Source organism: Pelophylax lessonae, assembly GCF_965119305.1.
Source record: "Pelophylax lessonae genome assembly, chromosome: 2".
Lineage (NCBI taxonomy): Eukaryota > Metazoa > Chordata > Amphibia > Anura > Ranidae > Pelophylax > Pelophylax lessonae.
Window position 1 is genome coordinate 318226939 of NC_138769.1, and position 23093 is coordinate 318250031.

The following is a 23093-nucleotide window of genomic DNA, read 5'->3' on the forward strand; positions in this document are numbered from 1 at the left end:
ATTCGGTCTGACCAGACTATCGAGGTTGAGCAGCCCTCCTCACCCCCCACACACACCTGTACTCAATCAGTGTCCACCATCAAGTGGATATAGGAGGAGTCCCCTGTAGTGCATTTGCACATCTTTCCCAGCAAGGAGTATTATCTCCAAGGGTTAGAAAGGCTGGATTCATCTCTTTTTCATGGATAGTGTAGGACCCACTGATAATGGGGTACTTTGATGCAGTGGTGGGCTTGAGCACGATATGGCCATATGGTGGGACCAAATCCCCATTTTTATTTATGGATTGTCTTCAGATTTGGTAGTAATTTCTTTTGCATTTGCGCGCTATTCTTTTTTAAATATACTGTAAAAATGACACTGGCAGGGAAGGGGTTAACTTTATTGGTGATCAGTGGGTTAAATGTATCCCTAGGGGCATGAATGTAACTGTGGTGGGCGTGGCTTGTGATGTAACCACAGAGACATACGATCCTACATAGCAGGTTCGTATAGTCTCTGCAGTTACATCAGAGATCGCGAGTGGCCGGCGGACATCGGAGCCGCCGGTCACTCACGCGGGGATGTCAGGGAACGAGCGGGGGCTGGAGCACGCCTCCGGTGGCATGCGGGACTCGGAAGCCCCCTAGAGGCTTGTGGGCGAGCGACGTAGCGGTACGTCACTTTGCCCAGGAGAGGCTGAGCGCCACAGTATATAGTCGTGCGGCGGTCGGCAAGTGGTTAACGGACAATTGCACGGTTGTGCGATGCTGTGCCCATATTAAATTGATGTCCTTTTTTTCCCACAAATAGAGCTTTCTTTTGGTGGTATATGATTACCTGTGCAATTTTTACTTTTTGTGCTATAAACAAAAAAAGAGCAACAATTTTGAAAAAAATTTTTTTCACATTCTCCTATATAACATTCCCAAAAAAAAACCCAACATTTTAGGCCAATTTGCAATAAGTGTATTTTGATTGATTTGTGCAAAGGTTATCGTGTCTACTTACTACATTTTTATTGTTTTGGTTTTTTTTTTACTAGTAACGGCGGCGATCTGTGATTTTTTTGCCGGACTGCAACATTGTGGCGAACAGATCGGACCCCTAACTGACATTTTTGACACTTTTGGGGGTACCAGTGACTTTACTACAGTAATCAGTGCTAATAATAAGCACTGTTACTGTAATAATGCCACTGGCAGGGAAGGGATTAATTGGGTGATCAATGGGTTAAATGTGAGCCTAGGGGAGTGATTCTAACTGTGGGGGCCGTGGCTTGTGAAATGACCATAGAGACATCTGATCCTATATAGAAGGATCACATGATCTCTATGATCATCCCAGGGAGAACGATCGCGGGTGTCAAGCGGCAATCAGAGCTGCCTGACCCATGCCTCGGCTTCCCTGCTGCCGAGTGGAGGTGGGAGCGCACCGGTGGCGACGCTCACTCGACCTCTAGCTTCCCGCACGCGAACGACGTAGATCTACGTAGGTTTGCGCAGGAGAGCCACCCTGCCGCAGTAAATCTGCAGCGGGTGGTCGGGAAGTGGTTAACACGGATTTTGATAGATTGTTTTAGTGTATTTATATCTTCTATCTCACATTTTAATTAATTTGATTAATTGGATGTTCTTTTATTGAATATAGTAATATCATTGAATTACACAAGCATTTAATATGGATTCTGATATATTGATGTTTTAGTGTATGCATGATTAATCATTTTAGATTTCACAATTAATTTAATTTATTTGATTTATTGGTTACAGTAACATTACACTTTATTACGGATTCACATTACAATTTATATGCGCAGCACTTTTATATACATATTACTAGTTTTCAGCACTTACCATAAAGGGGAGTGATCAGTGCAATAAACACTGTTTTTTACATAGTAGCTCACGGGATTATATATATATATATATATATATATATATATATATATATATATATATATATATATATATATATATATATATATGATGGACCGATCTTTAAAGTGATTGTAAAGTCTCAGGTTTTTTTTCCTATAAAATAAAAAACATGTTATGCTTACCTGCTCTGTGCAGTGGTTTTGCACAGAGCAGGCCGGATCCTCCTCTTCTTGGGTACCTTGCTGGACCTCCTTGCCCCTCCCTCCTGTTGAGTGTCCCACAGCAAGCAGCTTGCTATGGGGGCACCTGAGCCAAGCAGCAGCTCCATGTATCCATTCAGACACAGAGCTGCGGTTTGGTCCCATCCCCTCTCTCTCCTGATTGGCTAACTGAGATTGAATGACAGCAGCGGGAGCCAATGGCACCTCTGCTGTGTCTCTGCCACTTAGGACATAGAGTCCCGGACGGCCAAGGCACTTGTGCACATCATTTGATAGAGGGGCGGCTGTGAGAAGTATTAGGGGGCTGAGGGGGGCTGCTGCACACAGAAGGTTTGTTTATCCTAATACATAGAAAGCGTTATGATAAAAAAAACCTTCTGACTTTACAACCACTTTAAATACTGTATTTAGCTATGGAATGGATATGCATATTTGGGCCAATGTGCCTGGCAATATGGCACAATTGTTCTGCTGACCTTTTGGTATTACATTCAATAAATCTCTACATATTGTTTTTGCAATTGGTTGTGTTGCACCTTATATAAAGTCTCACAGACAAATTTCTGTATTTTCGTATGTAATATAGGGATGGAGGTGCCTCAAGGGGTACATCCAGCCATATCTTGTTAATTCGTCAATTGAATTAGGTAGAAGACACCTGTTGCCCACTATTGGTTGGCTGTACCCTTTGTACCGTGTGAGTCCTTTCATCAGGACATGAATTTATTTATTTTGTTGTTATGTTCTATGTGGATTTCCTTCTTTGCAGTTATGTTGAATGCCCTCTCCCCAGTGGCTGTGCCTCGTTTCTCTTTCCCAGGAGCTGCAATGCTGTTCCACCGTCTGCTGCCCCCGCCCGTCTCCCCTCAGATGGGTGGCGCCATCAAAAGTATCGACCTCAGGTGAAGTATCTGATGCATGACGTGGGCTCTGCCGTGATATTAGGCCCCATGCACACAGGGAGTTTTTGCAGCTGCTGTTAGGAGCGTCAGACGTTTTTTTTTTTTTGCAGCTTAACCACTTTACGACTGCTCACAGTAATATTACTGCGGCAGAGTGGCTCGTTATCGTCTGACGACGTAGTACTACGTCGTCAGACACTCCCCCTTCTGGGCGGCGCTTGCGCGCCGCCGGAGGCTCGCTCCCGCTGTTTTCATTCACAGAGGGAGTCGGGCCAGGGGAGGTGCAGCGGCGATCGCCGCTGCTCTTACCCAATCGTCGGGGATCGAGTCTGGAGATCCGCCCGCTGTGTGTAAACACAGCGGGCGGATCTCCATAGTGACAGGGAGTGACAGATCGGACTGTTCAGCATAGCTGGACATCCGATCTGTCCATGACTCACTCAGTCACCTCCCCCCCCACACGTCAGTAAGCACCAGGCATACATTAACCCCTCCCTCTCCAATAAAATTAACCCCTTCCCTGCCAGTGTCATTTTTACAGTAACAGTGCATATATATAGCACTGATTACTGCAGTAATGTAACTGGTACCCCCAAAAGTGTCAAAAATGTCAGTCAAGGGTCCGATCTGTCCGCCGCAATGTCGCAGTCCCGCAAAAAAAATCGCAGATCGCCGCCATTACGCGTCAAAAAAACACCAAAAATGACAGAAATTTTTCCCTTTGTTAGTAAACGCAATAACTTTTGCGCAAACCAATCAAAATACGCTTATTGCGATTTTTTTTAACCAAACATAGGTAGCAGAAAACAAATTGGCCAAAAATGTTTAAAAAAATTGGTTTTTACATCTTTTTTGGGGGGAATTTCATATAAAAAAATGTTAAAAATATTGTTATTTTTTCAAAATAAACGCTCTTTTTTTGTTTATAGCGCAAAAAGTAAAAATCGCACAGGTGATCAAATACCACCAAAAGAAAGCTCTGTTTGTGGGAAAAAAAGGACGTAAATTTCGTTTGGGTACGGCGTCGCACGACCGCGCAATTGTCAGTTGAAGTCGCACAGTGCCGAATCGCAAAAAGTGGCCTGGACGGAAGACAGCAAAATCCTCCGGTGGTAAAGTGGTTAAAAACGCCCCTCTATGGTATTCTATGGCCTCATGCACACACAGGCTTTTAGGAGCTCCAAGTGGCATAGGCGTTTTTAAACTGCAAAAAAAAACCCAGGGCCAGTGCGTTCAGGAGCAGCAGCGTTAAGCTGTAAAAACGCCCAATGCTGCTAAACGCGCCTAAACGCGGATTAACACTGTATAACGGCTTTTAGCAGCGCCAGGCGTTTTTTGAAATGTGAAAAATGAAAAATGTGATTGGTCACAAATAGAAGAGGTTTGTGTTTATTTAAAAACTATGCTAAGCACCGACGCGCCTGAACGCGCATTGACACCAATGCGTAATGCTGCTAAAAGCGCGTTTTTGACACCGATTTATCCTCAGAAATAGCTTTGCAGCTAATTTTTTCTGATGCCCTGTGTGCATGGGGCCTTATTGCGCCGACGCGCGGGGCTTTGTCACGTGACCTTGTGGAAGGATTCACGCTCTGGCGCTGTCCTCTCCCCCCCCCCACCCGCTGTCAGGGATGGTGGGGATGTTCTCTCTCAACCCATCCTCCCCTTGGGCGGCGCCCACCTGACGTTGAGAGGGATCCATGGGGGACCTGCGGTGCTATAAATAGGAGGGTTGTGGGACACTTGTTTGTGCGTCTCCATGGTCGTTGGCAACACCACATATATCTGACTATGGTAGGTTATTCCTTTTTTGCTTTATACACTGACTCCCTGACCCTGGAATAGGATATACAGTACTATGCACCTCTGGTGCAACTTTACTAAGCTTTACTTTTACTTTATTGCACAATAACAATAGTATCTATGTGGATTTTTTATAATTGTTATGCAAGTCACTTTTATCATTTGATATAATTGTGCCAACATTTGTTTACAATATTTTATTCTATTTTAATTTGTGCACATTAACACACATACACATTTTTACTCCAGCCATCACCTTGCAGGTTGTGTTGGACTATCCTCACTGTCCGACATTCCAATCTGTCCTGTTTGCACTGTTGGTCCCCTCTGGATCTTAACTGGGTGGGCTCGGGGCACAGTGCTCCGTGCCCTGAGCCCACCCTTTTCTGAAGCCTATTAGAGCCTCTGGCTCTAATCACGTGCTTAAAAAAAAAAACCCTATTGCAATCCATGCGTTCGGCGCCCTGCATATAGATTAGGGGGCCGGATGCATGGATGGGGGGGCGGCGCCCCTGCGCCCCCAATGGACGGGCCACCCCTGCTGCAAAATATTTGTTTGTTTCAGGTGAGCGCGTATTGCACTCAGAGGTGGATAGTAGGTGGTTGGATCTCACACAGGAATCACTACAGATCACTGAAAATTTAAAGTGGATTGTGGAGCACATATGCACGGTTGTTTCACTGACTTTTAAACTAAGTTCACTGGGAGAAGAGTTTTGTCTATCTTTTTAAATTTAACTTTATTTTTATTTCATTTTTATTTTTATAATTTTTTTCACTGCCTTTTTTGTGCACTGTCATATTGGCACCATACATTTTTTGACTGGACAATTTCTGTAAGTTATATAATGGACTTTCTTTAGGGACTTCTTTTACACTTTTATGTGTTCTATATTACCATATAAGCTTATTTAGGGTATTGCATTACTTATTACTTAAAACAGCGCACCACTTCACCATTACAGATTGTATATGGGGACAAGGTGCTTTGGGGTGGTTGAGGGCATGTGACCTGGTATGGTTCAGGAGAGCCTGCAAGGCTGCGTGCTTGGAAAAGGGTCTGGTGTGGATTTTGCGGGGGACCCCATGCCATTTTTTTTTTTTTTACATTTTGACCTTTTTTGACATTTATCTAGGCAATTTAAATGTCAGTTCATTCATTTTTTTTCTTTAGAAATCAAATTTTTGCTGCAGCATGTTCTATACATGCAACAGATGTGCCACTTTACAGGCAGACTAGGGGGACCCCCCAGGCACTATTTAAAGAAACTTTTCATTTTTATTTTTACACTTTAAGCATCAATAAAATCACTGCTCCTCAAAAAATGATCTGTTTTAAAAAAAACATTTTTGCATTGATACATATACAATATACATATACATATACATTGATACAATAACCGGACCCCCATACCTTTTTATATGGGCAATTACTTGCATATAAGCCTTCAAAATGGATACTTTGATTTTTCAAGTTCGGGTCCTATAGACTTTAATGGGTTTCGCCGTCCATGTCAGAATTTATTCTCTGTTCGGGAGTTCTGGTGTGAAACGGACAGGGGGATGTTCAGCCTATCTCTTCCCACAACCCATACCCCAACTGCACTGGACCAACAGTCTCTTTTTTCTTTCAAAAGAACTAAGGGACACACCCTATCCCCCACTGTACCCTACATTCCCCCCACCTCCTTCCCCAAATGGCAAACACTTTCATGCATGACTCGAGTTATTCCTATAAAAGGCTGTTGACCATTGATTCCAGTGGCTGACAACCTTCCCATGGGGCCACCTTGGTAAAAGGATACTCATGCAGAGAAGCAATTTGCAGCAACACTGCCTGTGTACATACAATCTCTGATGTATTTGTTTACAGGTTAGGGAGCCTGGTGCTGGTAGTTATTGGCACAAGGTTCTCATTGCTATGAAAAGTGTTCCTCCAATCATTAACCTTTAAAGTAAGCCCTTAGCATGGAACCTAGAATTAGCTGTATGCGTCATGCAAGTTACAAAGACATTATACCCCAGAGAAGGATACATAAAAAAATAAAAAAGCATTAAAAAGCATTCTGTCTTGAAAGCTTTAGGCTAAGTATCATAGTGGAATGGGTACACGAGTCTCTAATTTTACATCAAATGTTTCAAAATACAAGGCCACCTGACTGCACCCAAGTCCTTTTTTTGGAAAAAAGCCGCAAAGCATTCTTTCTGGACCTGTATATAAGAGGCAGGTTGCTCATACTCAGGGCTAGCAAGCACCAGATTCTTCAAGGTAACAAAACCTGACCGACAACTAACTTTAAGCTTTTGTATTAACGGCACAAATTCAAGGAAGCCGGTCACAGACTCTGATCATTTGGACGTATTTGCTGTAAGTATGTTAGTTATTTTTTATTTCCTCCTAGATGGATATCTAAGAATGGGGAACAAAGTGATGTACATATACTGTATATGCTTTATTTTATTTTATTTTATTTGTTTTTTGTTCCATTCCTATTTCTTGGCTATGGAGTACCTAGCAAGGAGTACATGACTATATTGCTCTACATAAAAATAAGCAAGAAAAGTTACAGCTGTGATTGGGGGAACAGAATTGGGTCTTTTTGGGAGATCTCTCAATTCTATCACACAATAAAATATTTGTGTATTTCTACAAGAAGTTAAGTTAAGTTTAGTTAATAGTGTCAGGCTGGCAGGAGAAAAATAGAGGATGCAAAATTCTAGCCTGCACTTTTGAAAAGTATTAAATTAATTTGCTTCTAAAGGTATAAATTAACATAAGCCATATTTATAAAGTAGTTAATGTGACATTTACCAAACATTTACTCCTTTACAATTATTTCTTAAGTTTTAGTTTATGCCTTTGGAAGCAAAGTTATTTAATACTGATCAAAAATTCAATCTAGTTTCTGATACATGTGTTTGAAATTACACTGATTGATTCAGTGAATGTTTAATGAATGCCACAATCACTGCTTTAAGAATATAAAAATAATATATATATATATATATATATATATATATATATATATATATTTAAGATACAGTATGTGGACGTTTGTTCGCTTTTCTTTCACATTTAACTCTGTGTGGATGCAAAAGCAAGTTGGAGCAATTCAGAAGCATATTAAAGCATCTTATCTGAAATGGAAGCCACAAGCAATCATTGGCACTGCATCCTTAATCATCTCAACATCAGGACCTCACATACATGGGGCTTTATGGGTGCCAAAACAAACTACTCAATATCAAATACATATAAAAACAAAATGTATTCTTATTACATAAATAAAGTAACAATTAAAAATGAAATGCTACATAGCATCGATATCTATATCGATGAGTCTCCAAACCTTCTAAACAAAGGGCCAGTTTACTGTCCTTCAAACCTTAGGAGGGCCAAACTGTGGCCATTGGAAGTAGAAAAGGTCCCAACATCAGTGGGAAAAATAATGCCCCTTCTTTGGTGTCAGTGGAAGGAATTATGCCCCACCATTGGTGTAAGTGAGATGAATTGAGCCCATTTGTTGGTGCCATTGGGAGAAATTGTGTCCTATCATCGGTGTAAGTGGGATTATTTGCACCCATTTTTTGCTGTCATTGGGAGAAATTGTGCCCCATCATTGGTGTCATTGGGAGGAATTGTGCCCCATCATTGGTGTCATTGGGAAGAATTGTGCCTGTTCATTGGTGTCAGTGGGGGCATTTGTGTCCCTTCATTGTTGTCAGTGGGGGGAATTAAGCTCCATTATTGGTTACCAGTGGATGAAATAGTGCCTCAAGGGCCAGATAAAAGCAAGCAAAGGGCCGCATCTGGCCCCTGGGTCACAGTTTGGAGACCACTGATATAGAGTAATGCAACATACAGTATATCAATGACCCTGAGAGCCAACCCCTGATTCTCTCTCTGCTTGGGTTTTATTTGTATATATTGTTTGTTATATATCAGACACTTTTATTGCAGCCCAGCTGGGTCCAAAACACTTGTTCATGTGTAGATATACATAGAGGAGGTTGTGTTCAATGCTTTATGTGATTAACTTCCTCAAGAAGCTCAGGGGTGATCTAAAATGTCCAATAAGAGGCATACATTTGCATAATGATAATACAAAAGACAAGAGAAGAGAAAAAAAATGTAAGAATTATTAGAAATCATATGGCATATTTCAAACTTTTCAGCTTTTCAGCACTTACCAGTGGAGTGGTATTCATGGGTTTACCTGCAAGACAGGAGGATTTATGCTTGCAATTACCTATTTTTTTTCCCACCGCTTATTCACAGGCACAGATTTCTAAGTCAGAATACAGATATCCTCACAGTAAATTAGAACCCTACACTATACTAAGTTACCTAATACTAGTAATCTAATATTTGTAATTTTTTTAACAACAAACTATCTATTTTTCCTCCAACATAAATGAATAACTTAAAAGCATGTTAAAAGATCTTACACCACAAATGTAGTTTATTTCAGGCTCTAAAGTATTTATAGTACATTGCATCTGTCATCTGACTGACCAAACTATTGGTATTATTCAGGTGGATTTCACAAACAGCTGCTTGTGGAACTAAAGAAAATTTCTAAACATGTTATATACTAATGACACAATTTGCATAATAATGATGTAGAATATATATATTTATCTTTAGGACTGTTTTGAAAAACATCAAATGTACAATCAATTATTAAAAGATCAGCACCCAATAATAGATGTCTTGTTTGTTTTATCAAGCATATGTATAAAATGGACCATAAGCCCTTCATTTATAGATTGAGTTGCTTAAAGTGTATTTCCACCTTTGCAGACAAATTTGGGAAACCCCCATTATCTTTTGGTATGTGTTCCCATTTACATATCATGCTTAAAACTCATTTTTAAAACCATGTTTTATACCTTTTTATTTATTATCTTTGGAGTGGATTTATACATCCAATCCTCTGGGCAGTACCTATTGTTTAGAGTAGATGGCAATGTAAGGATAAGGGACAAAGTGAGGGACATTTTTTTAAGTGCATTAACATATAATGCAGAACATAGTTACATGGTTACATAGTAATGGGCCATACACACTATAAGATTTTCTGAAGACTTTTTCCTTTAGACTTACCAAAACCAGATAATATGAGGTCAAACCTAAACACTTTCAATTTGTATGCAATCTGGCAGGCCCTTGCACTACATAGAAAAGGTAAATCTGAAGGAAAAAGTCTTCAGAAAATCTTATAGTGTGTATGGCCCTTTAGTCTGGTTGAAAAAAGACATCTAATTAAACTAATAAAAGGGAAAAAATATATAAAAAAATAGAAATAAAAATAAAACCCAAATAGAACCCAAATCTAAAGATCTTTAACCCCCTTGTTAGGACAGATGTTGTGGAAATCTTTTTCCCTACCGATAATGAAATCTGCCAGCACAGTACAGACAGGGCTTATAATGTTAAACCTAACTCCACAGCCCCCTCCTAACTATTACAAAGCAGGGGAAAGCAAGGTAGATATTTTAGGCATTAGAAAAACACTCAAAAAAGTAAGCAGCCGGTTTTAATTTTTTTTTTCTAAGGCATGCTATGTTAATGGGGGCATGCACAAGGTAACCAATATAAAGGAGATGTTATCCAAATTAGGCTGCAAAAGCAAAAATACACTTTAAATAGTAACTGAGACAGAAATTGGTGTCTTATTCATATTCTATTTCTATTAGGTCACCTCTTCATCATGAAGACCTTTCTAGGACTCTGCATTGTATTTTGTGTTTTCAGATTAGGTAAGTAATGCTTTTTCCTACATGTTTAAACCTGACAGGGGTTCGAACCCTTCCCCTCTTCTAATTAAAACAAAGGAAACAACTTTTTGGCTGGGCATACAGTTTGATTTAACTAAATTAAACTAAACAATACTCATAAATTATGCATTGCAGTTCTAAAATAGTTTTAACTTGCTTGCATTACATTATATGCAGCTTTTTTATGCTATGTCGTGTATAAAAAAGTAGGGATTTCCCAAATAATTAGGTCATGAGGGTAATTCCGTTCCTTCTTTTAGCATAGTGGATAAAGACCTAGAAATAGAGATGTAAGGGAATGACTATTGCTGACATACTTCTGAAAATTGTAATTACTTGGCTGTGTCTGGCTTCATTATATCCAAGCCACAAAGCTAGAAGAAGCATGCTGCAAAGAGTGTCCTTAGCTCCATATGTGTTACAGGTCAGTGACTCAGAAAGAGTTAAAGCCCAATTCTGGTGATATTCAATTGGTATTACAACCAGGGAACTACTATTCACTAATAGAGATCTCGGCAACAGCAGCCTACATACTTATCTGATGACACGTGTGCTTTAAAGTGTATCTAAACCCGAAACCAAAAATGGAATATATTGCAGCCTATTAATCCTTAACCATGTTCCACCTGGCCTAAAGCAGAATGATGGCCCCCTGGGGCACGCAGAGCAGCGATTAGTGGTGCGGTGTGTTGCTCTGACACACCGCATATCCGATCTCGGTAAAGAGCCTATGACGTAGGCTCTTTCCCATGTGATTAGCTGTGACCAATCACAGCGGTAACCAGGAAGTGGCGGTAATTGGCTTTCCTCAATTTGCGCTCACAAGGTGCGAGTAGAGGAAAGCAGATCAGCGGCTCTCCTAACAGGGGGATCTGAGCTGATAATCAGTGCATTGATTATCAGCGAAACCCCCATCAGAGGTACCCACAACAGATGCCAATCAGTGCCCAACAGATGCCAATCAGTTCCCATCACAGATGCCAATCAGTGCCCATCACAAATGCCAATCAGTGCCCATCAGTAATGCCTGTCAGTGCCCATTACAGATGCCAATTAGTGTCCATCAGATGCCAATCAGTTCCCATCACAGATGCCAAACAGTGCCCTTCACAAATGCCAATCAGTGCCCATCAGTAATGCCTGTCAGTGCATATCACAGATGCCAATCAGTGCCCATCAGTAATGACTGTCAGTGCCTCCTCATCAGTGCTGCCTATCAGTGCCATCTATCAGTTGCCATCAGTGGCACTTATTACGGTACGTGATTTCACGTAATAGAGCCACTTTGCCGCAGTAAATGTACGTTACGCGGTCAGCAAGTGGTTAAAGAGCAATATTTGCCTGGTATGGCAAAAAAACAACTGACTCTAGGAGGTAAGGCACATTCACCTTATAAGTTATAAATAAAAGTTGCATTTTTCCTTCCCCACAGCAAAACAAGTTAAAGTAGAACTATAGGCAACTATAGGCAAACTTTTTTTTTTTTTTTTCATTTTTAGATAGAGAAACCTCAGTTTGTTTTTTTTTGTTTTTTTTTTGCCACCTGTGTCCCATTGGGGAGATTACTCTTCACTTCCTGTCAAACCAGGAAATGAGAGAAAATCCCTTCAAAGTGAAGGAATCCTGGGGTGTCACCATAGGTCAACCATAACTAGTGTCCCCATTGGAGGATTTCCCTTCTATTACTGTTTGGGGGGACACCCAAAATTTGGGATTTTAATTTAATTTCACTTTCAATGATAATAGTAAACAGGACAAATACAGATGGTGAATATACCAAACGGGGGCACAGACAACAATAAAAACTTACAGATGTATAAAAATCCCGCCCCCACTCTATCTAAAACTAAAAAAAAAAAAGTCTTGCCTTTAGGTAAACTTTAAAGTTTCCATTGCTCAAGCATGTTAACATAGCGGTTAATTTATTCCATCAGTTGTTTCTAATGCACTCTGTCCTTCCTTAACCACTTAAGCCCCGGAAGATTTTACCCCCATTCCCACCAGGGGGTATTTTGCGATTCGGCACTGCGTGACTTTAATGGACAATTGCGCGGTCGTGCGACGCTGTACCTAAACGAATTTGGCGTCCTTTTTTTCCCACAAACAGAGCTTTCTTTTGGTGGTATTTGATCACCTGTGCGATTTTTTGATCACGCGCTATAAACAAAAAAAGAGCGTCAATTTTGCAAAAATAACAATATTTTTCACATTTTTTTATATGAAATTCCCCCCCAAAAAAATGTAAAAATCAAAATTTTTTAACATTTTCGGCCAATTTGTTTTATGCTACCTATGTTTGGTAAAAAAAATCGCAAAAAGCGTATTTTGATTGGTTTGCGCAAAAGTTATCGCGTTTACTAACAAAGGGAAAGATTTTTGTCATTTTTGTTGGTTTTTTTTTTAACGCGTAATGGCGGCGATCTGCGATTTTTTTTGTGGTACTGCGACATTGCGGCGGACAGATCGGACCCTTGACTGACATTTTTGACACTTTTGGGGTTACCAGTGACATTTTTACAGTAATCAGTGCTATATATATGCACTGTTACTGTAAAAATACACTGGTAGTGAAGGGGTTAACTTTATTTGGGAGGGAGGGGCTGTGTGTGTCCCTAGGGGCGTGCTTTCTACTGTGATTGGCTGTGGCTTCAGCTGTAAGGACACTGATCAACGGATCTACATAGTAGATCCATGTGATCAGTGTCTTTGCAGCGAGGAGAATGACAGGCAGCTTGTTTACACAAGCTGCCTGACATTCTCCCTCTCCCCCGCCGATCGCAGAGTGGCCGGCGGACATCGGGTCCGCTGGTCACACGCGCGGGGGGGTCCGTGACCACGCGGGAGCGCGCCTCCGGGGGCGCGCGCTCGCTCCCTAGACCCTCACAAGCAAGCAACGTAGCCCTACGTTAGTTTGCCTGTGAGGGGCTGACCGCCGACGTAGATAGTCGTGCGGCGGTCGGCAAGTGGTTAAAACAGCTCTATAACCGCTATGCAAATTTTGACTTTTTTAAAAAAAAAGTCAGTAGCTAAGACCTCCTCTAGCTAATCCTTCTGCCCACTACTGTATGTGGTGATTAGAGACACGTGCATGGTGTCTTTGGCATGTAGGCCTTGAAGGAAAAGTGGGGTAATCCTTTTGGGTGTAACTGGGTCTAAGTGGACAGACTTGAGTTTTTGTTCACTGATTATTCACCACTGAGGTGTTTACAAGCTGGCAGCAGTTTCTATAAAGTTTGACTAAGTAAAGGGTTGCTTTAAGCTTATCACCGACCAAATCACAATGTTAATAAGAGGAGGTCCTAGTAGCAAATGACTTGATAAAGAACTCCAAGATGTCTCACCGTCTCTTATTATATTTGATAAGACATCTGTTCATGAATGGTCACACTAAAGGGGCGTACATATGGGCCAAATATCAGGTGACATCGGCCATTTCTATAGAAACCGCCCGAAATTTGGCCCATGTGTACGGCAGCTGGTCTGACAGGAGCCGGCCATGCCGATCGGCATCCGATCATCGCTCTCAGCCAATAGCTGAAAGCACTGACCTGTGTTTTTTGGCAGGGAGGGGGGGGCAGTCCCCCTGTCAGAATACAATAGCTCAGCGGGGGGGAGATTGCTGTACTAATATTGCATAGTTAGTCCCGAGCTCTTCAGTTTTTTTTTTCGATCAGCCCGCTAGGTTGAATGGAAAAAACGAATAGAGTGTACTAGGCTTTAGTCATCCAAGGAACGGCCCTCCGCTATGTTTCCACTCAGATAATCAGAAAAATTACAACTTTTGTGTAAATATCTGGGAAAGCATGACTAGGAAAGATTGGAAAGACCAAGTAAAAGATCCCTTAATATTAACGTTTTGCAGCTTAAGTTTATTATTGGTGATCAAAAGAATACCGAAACATCATTAAAAATCCTGAAATATATCCTTTCATATTGTTTTTTTTTCTGTCCCTTTATAGTATCCGCAGTTTGTAATTGTGCTAGAGACGAGATTTGTAACGCCAGTAATACGGCTTGCTCATGTAATTCAACCGCCTACGCAAGTTCAGGTATAGTATGCATTCAAATCTTTTCTCATTCCCAATGCCTCTCTGTGATCCTATAATCGGGTCTTAACACTGGGAGGCAGGACAGACTTCCTGATCACCTGATCACAGTGATTGACCACAGGGCTGCTGTTAGAAATCGCGGGGCCCCGTACAGACTACCTGGCAGGCCCCCCCCCCCCCCAAGAAAATATTAAAGATATATTTAGCTAAAATTACAACAAAAATCACTATTATCAGACACAAATATAACATAACTCGCACAATTCCTGCTAAATCTAAAAACAAAACTATGTTAAATAAAAAAGATGAGATGAGAAAAATATACATGCTGTGCAGTTGGAGCTCAGTGATCAGAGAGACAGAGAGAGAGAAACAAAGTTACAATTTACAAATAAACTCCTGAGCAGAGATAAGTGCTGGGAGGGGGGGGCACAAGGGAGGGGGATTAGTGAGGGACAACTGTCTCTTTCTCAACAGATAAAAGCTGATAGCAAGGAGAGGGACAGATCAGATTCAGGTGCTGGAGGAAGATTTCTGTATTTGTTGTCCATCACTAATCCCCCTCTCTGTGTGGGCCCCCCTGTGTGCTCGGGCCCCCTACAAGAGGGCTGGTGGTCCCCCCCTATCAGCGGCCCTGATTGACCATCTCAGTGGTCACATGATGGGAGCCTGTTCATTACCAGAGACTAGTAGCTGTCTTTTGGCACTTTTCCACTGCAAGTACCCGCTCGTACCGGCTCGGCTCTACTCGGCCCTGCTTGGCCCGGTTTGCTTTTCCACTGCTGGTACCGCATGGTACGGTCTTGGAACGGTTCGGTACGTTACGGTATAGGTTTGCTTTTCCACTAAAGTAGTACTAAAGTTAAGTGGGTGGGATAACAACGGGGTGGGTGGGATTCTCTGACCAATCAGTGGCTAGTAGTGACTGCATGCAAAGGATTGTGGGATATGGTACCAGTTTGGTACCTGTTGGAACCACAATCGAGTAGGTACTGTTTTTTCAGAGCCGTACTGTACCGTTTGGTTCCATGCAGTGGAAAAGCAAACCTATACCATACCGTACTGAACCGTTCCGACCCTATACCATGCGGTACCAGCAGTGGAAAAGCACAAAAGCGTGCCGAACCATTACGGTTCCATGCAGTGGAAAAGCGCCATTTGACACTCTCTCAGCACAGAAACCTTGGTCCTCATGGACGCATATGTGCAGCATGTGGGCATTAAGGCGCACCCATCCTGCTGGCAAACATATGAGTTACGTGGTCGGCAAAAGCTTAAAGAGTAATTCCACTTTTGTTTAGAAAAAAAAACATCCCTGCTCTGCTTGGTCTATGTGCATTGCAAGGATTTTAAAAAAAAATAAAATAATTTGTTGCAGATTCCTAGCTTTTGTTAGTCTTAGGAAATAGCTGTTTGTTTGTCTGTGTCCATGTGAATCTGTATCGGAGTGATTTTATTATTATCAATCGGCTGCTGCACCTGCAGGGTTCTAATGAGGAAAGCAGCAGGGTCTGCATCCCTTTAGATCTGATTTCTCTGTGGGAGTATCTCAGCAAAACTTACATTTTTGTTGCAAGGGATGCTCAAAATCTGATTTGTATGTTAGTGCAGACTTCTGGGAAAACCAGTAAGCCAATCACACAAGCAGGAAATGACATATCTGGGAGGCGTTCTGTACACCATCTGTGTACAGAATGCCTCGCAGGTAGCCATATTGCATTGCATTTTACAGAAAATTACAATGCTGCAGATTGGAAAGGAAATGTATTTTTTAACAATATTAGGATATGAATTGTGTTGTAACTCTATATGCATTTTTTTTTTATTTGCTAAATATTTTTCCCACAAAAGTGGAGCTACCCTTTAAGCAGTGGCGGCTGGTGAAGTTTTAAGATGGGGGGGCGCAAGACCCCGCCCTTCCATTTCGAGCCCTCCCATTTCTCAGAAGCCCCACCCCTTATAGACTCCACCCATTTTGTCCCCTGTATTTTGCTTGCGTGAACCAATTCTCCCAATATATCACATATTAAGGGGTCCATCAGTACTAGTATATCCCATAATAGGGAACAGGGGCCCTATTATGGGATATACTGTGAGAGACATTCTATTATGGGATACATGGACTGAGAGTGGCACAAACCCCACAGTACAGACCCCCCCCAACACAAACCCCTCAAGCACAAACCCCGCACAAACAACTCAAGCACAAACCCCACAGTACAGGCCCCTAGCATAAACCCCACAGTACAGGCCCCTAGCATAAACCCCACAGTACAGGCCCCTAGCACAAACCCCACAGTACATGCCCCCTTCAATATAGTGACCAGTATAAATGCCCCCTTTCAATGTAGTGACCAGCATACATGTCCCCAATGCAGTGACCAGTATACATGTCCCCAATGCAGAGCTATGTGTGCGTGCCTCCAATGCAGTGACCACCAGTATACATGTCCCCAATGCAGAGATATGCGTGCGTGCCTCCAATGCAGTGACCACCAGCGTACATGTCCCCAATGCAGAGCTATGTGTGCGTGCCTCCAATGCAGTGACCACCAGCGTATATGTCCCCAATGCAGAGCTATGCATGCGTGCCTCCAATGCAGTGACCACCAGTGTACATGTCCCCAATGCAGAGCTATGCGTGCGTGCCTCCATTGCAGCCAGTGACCACCAGTATACATGTCCCCAATGCAGAGCTATGCGTGCGTTCCTCCAGTGCAGCCAGTGACCACCAGTATACATGTCCCCAATGCAGAGCTATGCGTGCGTGCCTCCAGTGCAGCCAGTGACCACCAGTATACATGTCCCCAATGCAGAGCTATGCGTGCGTGCCTCCAGTGCAGCCAGTGACCACCAGTATACATATCCCCAATGCGGAGCTATGCGTGCGTGCCTCCAGTGACCACCAGTATACATGTCCCCCAATGCAGAGCTATGCGTGCGTGCCTCCAGTGCAGCCAGTGACCACCAGTATACATGTCCCCAATGCAGAGCTATGCGTGTGTGCCTCCAGTGACCACCAGTATACATGTCCCCCAATGCAGAGCTATGCGTGCGTGCCTCCAGTGCAGCCAGTGACCACCAGTATACATGTCCCCCAATGCAGAGCTATGCGTGCGTGCCTCCAGTGACCACCAGTATACATGTCCCCCAATGCAGAGCTATGCGTGCGTGCCTCCAGTGCAGCCAGTGACCACCAGTATACATGTCCTCCAATGCAGAGCTATGCGTGCTGCCTCTAGTGACCACCAGTATACATGTCCCCCAATGCAGAGCTATGCATGTGTGCCTCCAGTGACCACCAGTATACATGTCCCCCAATGCAGAGCTATGCGTGCGTGCCTCCAGTGACCACCAGTATACATGTCCCCCAATGCAGAGCTATGCGTGTGTGCCTCCAGTGCAGCCAGTGACCACCAGTATACATGTCCCCCAATGCAGAGCTATGCGTGCGTGCCTCCAGTGCAACCAGTGACCACAAGTATACATGTCCCCAATGCAGAGCTATGCGTGCGTGCCTCCAGTGCAGTGACCACAAGTATACATGTCCCCCAATGCAGAGCAATGCGTGCGTGCCCGACAGAGCAGTGCACTTATCTGTGAGTCACGGCGGCTTCTCCCTCTCCTCTTCTCCGGTCTCCGCTCTGCTCTCTGCAATGCCGGTGCCGCCGTCACTCCCGCCGTGACCATCCGTCCACCGCGTCCAGTCCAGTGTCCACTCCAGTCGGTGCGGGAGCGTGACTGACGCACGCAACGTCAGCGGGGTCAGCATGGGGCCATGGGATGTCCTGGATGATGATTGGTCCAGGCTGTAGACTGGACCAATCACAGCCAGGATATCAGGAAAGTGGGGGTGTCCTAGCGCAATGACTTGCGCCCAGGTTACGCCCCCAGAAGGCAGCCAATCGGCGCCTCTTCTGGGTCGTAAACCCCCCCCCCCCCCCCCATAGCCACCACATAGGCCGGTGTACCAGCGAACACAATTTTTTTTTTTTCAAAACTTTATTTGTTCTTTTTGTAATTTTTTTTTCTTTTTTTTTTTTCTTTTTTTTAGGGGTGGGGGGGTGGCGCCCTGGCGCCCCCTATGCACGGGCCGCCACTGCCTTTAAGGCAGGGGTCTTCAAACTATGGCCCTCCAGTTGTTCAGGAACTACAATTCCCATCATACCTAGTCATGTCTGTGAATGTCAGAGTTTTACAATACCTCATGGGATGTATAGTTCCGCAACAGCTGGAGGGCCGTAGTTTGGGGATCCCTGCTTTAAGGGATGGTGTGGTGAGCAGAGGGCTAGGATCAGTCAAAGTCTACTGCACTACACAGCTCTGTCCATCTAACACTGTGAACTTTCTTATAGGAAGATTACAACAGTGTGGTGATTTTATCTGTGTGCTTCAGCTTTTTCATTGTTCAATTACATTTTTTTTTAGTTATGAGCAGGCTGTATTGTTTATCTATAGTATAGTTTTCAAAGAGGTCTTAGGGAGTGTTTCTACCAGGATCACAAGAATGACTAAAGCACACCATATTGTATCCCATTTTTAATTTTTTTTTTTAAATCAAATTAATCTTACTATAATACAGAGAGCATTTCTAATAAAGAGATGCTCACCGCTCTTTCTAAGGGCCAGTTCACACTAGATTGAGCGTGTTTTTGAGCATTCCGGTTTTGATAGCCCATTCATTTCAATGGGCTGCAAAATGCACAAAAAAATTGGGCAAGCACTACTTTTAAAAATTGTGTCGCACAAAGCTGCCTGGTACTGTGGGCCCAGGCAGTTTGGTGGCCGCAAACCTGTTGCGTTTGCTAGACGTGTTTGGGGCACCATTAACAACTAATGTTCTGGTATGATCAGGCCCTCAATCTATACAGCTGAGAGTGGCTACCACCACTTAGCAAGACTGCCTATAGGAAGAAATCATATTACTGAGATTCTTGGTTATGCGGAGGCACCCTAATTAGTCAAAGTTACACATTTGTTTGTACCAATTACGTTGTCTAGAACAAAGTTTCTCCAGGCTTCATCCACCCAATGGCTTGTATACAATTTTGGGGCAAATTTTAGGCAATTTGCCAAGGCACCCCTGAAGAAACCTCAAGGCACCCTGATGAAAAAGGCTGTTCTAAAACAATGTTTCTCAACTCCAGTCCTCAAGTACCCCCAACAGGTTATGTTTTCAGGCTTTCTATTATTTTGCAAAGGGGATTTGATCAGTTTTACTATCTTAGTAATTACCACAGCCATTTCATCTGAGGGAAATCCTGAAAACATGACGTGTTGGGGGTACTTGAGGACTGGAGTTGAGAAACGTTGGTCTAGAAAAGCCTTTTCAAACAAGGTTGCCTTGAGGTTTCTTCAGGGGTGCCTTGGAAAAATACCTAAAAATTGCCCCAAAATTGTATACAAGCCGGTGAGTGGATGAAACCTGCCTTTTAGTTGCACAAAGCCACAGGTTTTCATTGTACACATTACAACCTTCTAGCTGAAACACCTAATGACCAATGACATCATAAGTTGATAGGGAGGATGTCAGTTGCCTGTATATAATCCTTGTTTGACCCTTCCTTGCCTCTCTCCATCAGCTTTGGGGTCTCATTTGCTAAGTGATGGAGAAACATTAAGGGAGAAGAGAAACATTGGAATACTAGTCAGTTCCAGTTTGAAAAAGTGTATTTGCTTTGGAAGAATAAATCACCTCTAATGTTGAGTGTCCTACGTGTGGATGTTGCTGCATTGCGTAAAACTATCAGAATAGTTTTTACATTTTAGAATGGGGCGCCTCAAGACTGTCCTTAATTTTGGAGGGTGCCTCCAGATTGTCCATAATTTTAAAGGGTGCCTTGACTGAAAGAAGTTTGAGAAACACTGGTCTCGAACATTCTTATAATACAGGGATCCTTAAACTACGGCCCTCAAGCTATTGCGGAACTACACATCCCATGGAGAATTGTAAAACTCTGACATTCACAGACATGACTAGGCATGATGGGAATTGTAGTTCCTGAACAACTGATATATTATATTTATGAACAACTGAACAACTATATTATATTTATGTTCAGCAATTTCCTGCACTATCCAAACACAGGCCAGTGCTGAGCTCTCTCACTCCATGCAGCCTAATAGGTTGCACTCTGTGTCGGAGATAACTAAAAGGGTATTATTGTTACTGTGGATTACTCTGTAATTGCCATAGAGATTTAAAAGATAAAAGTGATTTGTAAAGTGTTCCAACCTGCTCTACATCACTATGATCTTGCCTTACGCATAGCAGGCTTGCTTCAAGAGAAGACGGCATTTTTCAAGTTAGCACACTTTTGAACTTCCCTTTTTTTTAAAGAAAAAAAAATTCCTGTCTTGCATTGCCTTAAGTCATTTCTAAAGTGATTACAGAGTTTTTCAAAGGGTTTTTTTAAAAAATTATTTCCTTTAACTCTCATGCTATAAATAGCTTCGTTAAAGGAATTACACTGGCAAAAGATGAATCATTCTCACAAAACTGATCAACATTTATACTGTTTTCAGGACTTTAAAGCCTAAATTAAGTTATTAAAAAAAAAAATTAAAAATTAGCGCAAGGGGCATTGCTTACTATCCATGTGATGTGTCCCTTGTACCTGTGGCTCCTCGTTTAGTTAAAAACGTTCTCCTCCGCTCCCTGCTTCCCTTCTTTGCTGCAGAATCTTCCAATGCAGGGGTTAATAGAACCAAGGGACTAATCAGGAGTGCCAATTCCTTCAGTACTAATTGGTTCAGTCCCGGTTCACACATATGCGATGTGGGAACCCTGCGAATGCACTGAGTTCCTGCATCACACCAGACTCGTAGGCAGCTCAAACTGCCATATGCGAATTGCTGGGGGGTGTCAATACAAAGTTAACAACACCCCCAGATCAGTTCGCATACCGCAGTGAGAACTGTCAGCTCAGACAGGAATCGGATCGCATAGGTGTGAACACCCTTGCGATCCGATTCTGGTATATATGTGATATATGATATATATGTGATATATGTGAACCGGCACTCAACATAATTTTACACTTTTTTAAAGCAGGAGATGTCCTTCAGCTGCTCGGTCTGGCCCCTGATCCTTTTCATTTACCCCTGCCCCCTGTCCTTTTTTTTTCTGCCCTTTCTCCCATTTACATTCTCCTTCTTTCTTCCTTTATCTTTTCCTCGATCATTTTCTCTTGACTACACCTACAACAAAAAATACAGAAAATCTAGCAAACTGCAGACTCGTATAAGAGACTGACGGAAAACCCCTCTGTGAGATGTGGGACTGATGATTCACATTGTAGTGTAATGCATGAGAGCTTAAAGAGTAACTCCACTTTTGTTGAGAAAAAAACATTCCCCTCTGGGTGCTCTATGTACATTGCGGGGATCTTAACAGACTTTGCTGCAGATTCCTATCTTTTATTATTCTGAAGAAATCCTTGTGTGTTTGTCTGAGTCCGTGTGGGAAAGTGAATCTAATGGGAGTGGTTTCTTAATTATCAATCAGCTGCTGCACCTGCAGGGCTCCAATGAGGACAAATTGCTGGGCCTGCATCCCTTTAGACATTATTTCATTTTGGGAGTATGTTACAAAAAAATGCAATTTTTGTTGCAGGGGATGCCTGACATTTGATTTGTATCTTAGTGCAAATTTCTGGGAAAATCAGTGAGCCAATCACACAAGGAAATTATGATTCTGAGGGGCATTCTGTACACTTTCTGTGTACAGAACACCTCCAGGTAGCCATATTGCATTGCATTTTTCAGAAAATTACAGAGCTGTAGATTGAAAAGGAAAGGTCATTTTTTAATAACATTCAATTACAATATGCCTTGTGTCACAAATGTATACACTAAATTATATATTTTTTTATTTCCTATTTTTTTTTTCATAAAAGTGGAGTTACCCTTTCAGTTTAATTGTTTGTCTTTACCTCTATAGACTGACACTGATTGTCTGATGCGATGTAATTTGTCACCATGTCGGTTTCTAAAGTAAGCCAGAAAAAAAAAAAGTGCCAACTATGCCCATCGTTCACTAGAAGCTGTACAATCACTTCTATGAAAGCAAAATAGCCTATGAATGGAGGAGACGGACCTTTTATTCATCGGTCCGTGCTCCATTATTAGATTGGGTCTCATTCTTGAAAGCTATAGTACAGCTTCTATGAATGGAGGAGAGGGAGGAAAGAGTGGGCATAGACGTCATTCTTGATGAGTACTATTAACCACTACTGTACCACAAGTTTATGACGGTGGGGTTGGGGAGGGGGTTAATCGGAGGAGGAGGTTTTATAGTACACCAGGAAAAAGCAGCACAAGGGACACATCAGACTGATAGTAAGAAATGTTCCTTGTGCTGATTTTTTTTACATTTTTTTTTAAACTAAAAAGGCTTTAGGATTTCTCATAAGTATGCCAACTGTAAGTTGGCATACAGAGACCAGCAGAGTGCCTGTCTCTGTGCACTGTGTAGCA

General features: G+C 42.4%; 1 protein-coding gene across 1 annotated transcript in view; it reads left to right on the forward strand.

Annotated features, from left to right (window-relative positions):
• Window positions 1-10499: 10499 nt before the first annotated feature.
• The window catches only part of LOC309545285 (pancreatic secretory granule membrane major glycoprotein GP2-like), a gene marked incomplete at both ends in the record, with an annotated part of 51629 nt that continues 39035 nt past the window's right edge, over window positions 10500-23093 (forward strand). Inside the window, 2 exons of the mRNA XM_082244423.1 lie at window positions 10500-10548; window positions 14526-14615. Of these exons, the coding sequence (XP_082100549.1) occupies window positions 10500-10548; window positions 14526-14615 (139 nt within the window). The remainder of the gene's footprint in view (window positions 10549-14525; window positions 14616-23093) is intronic.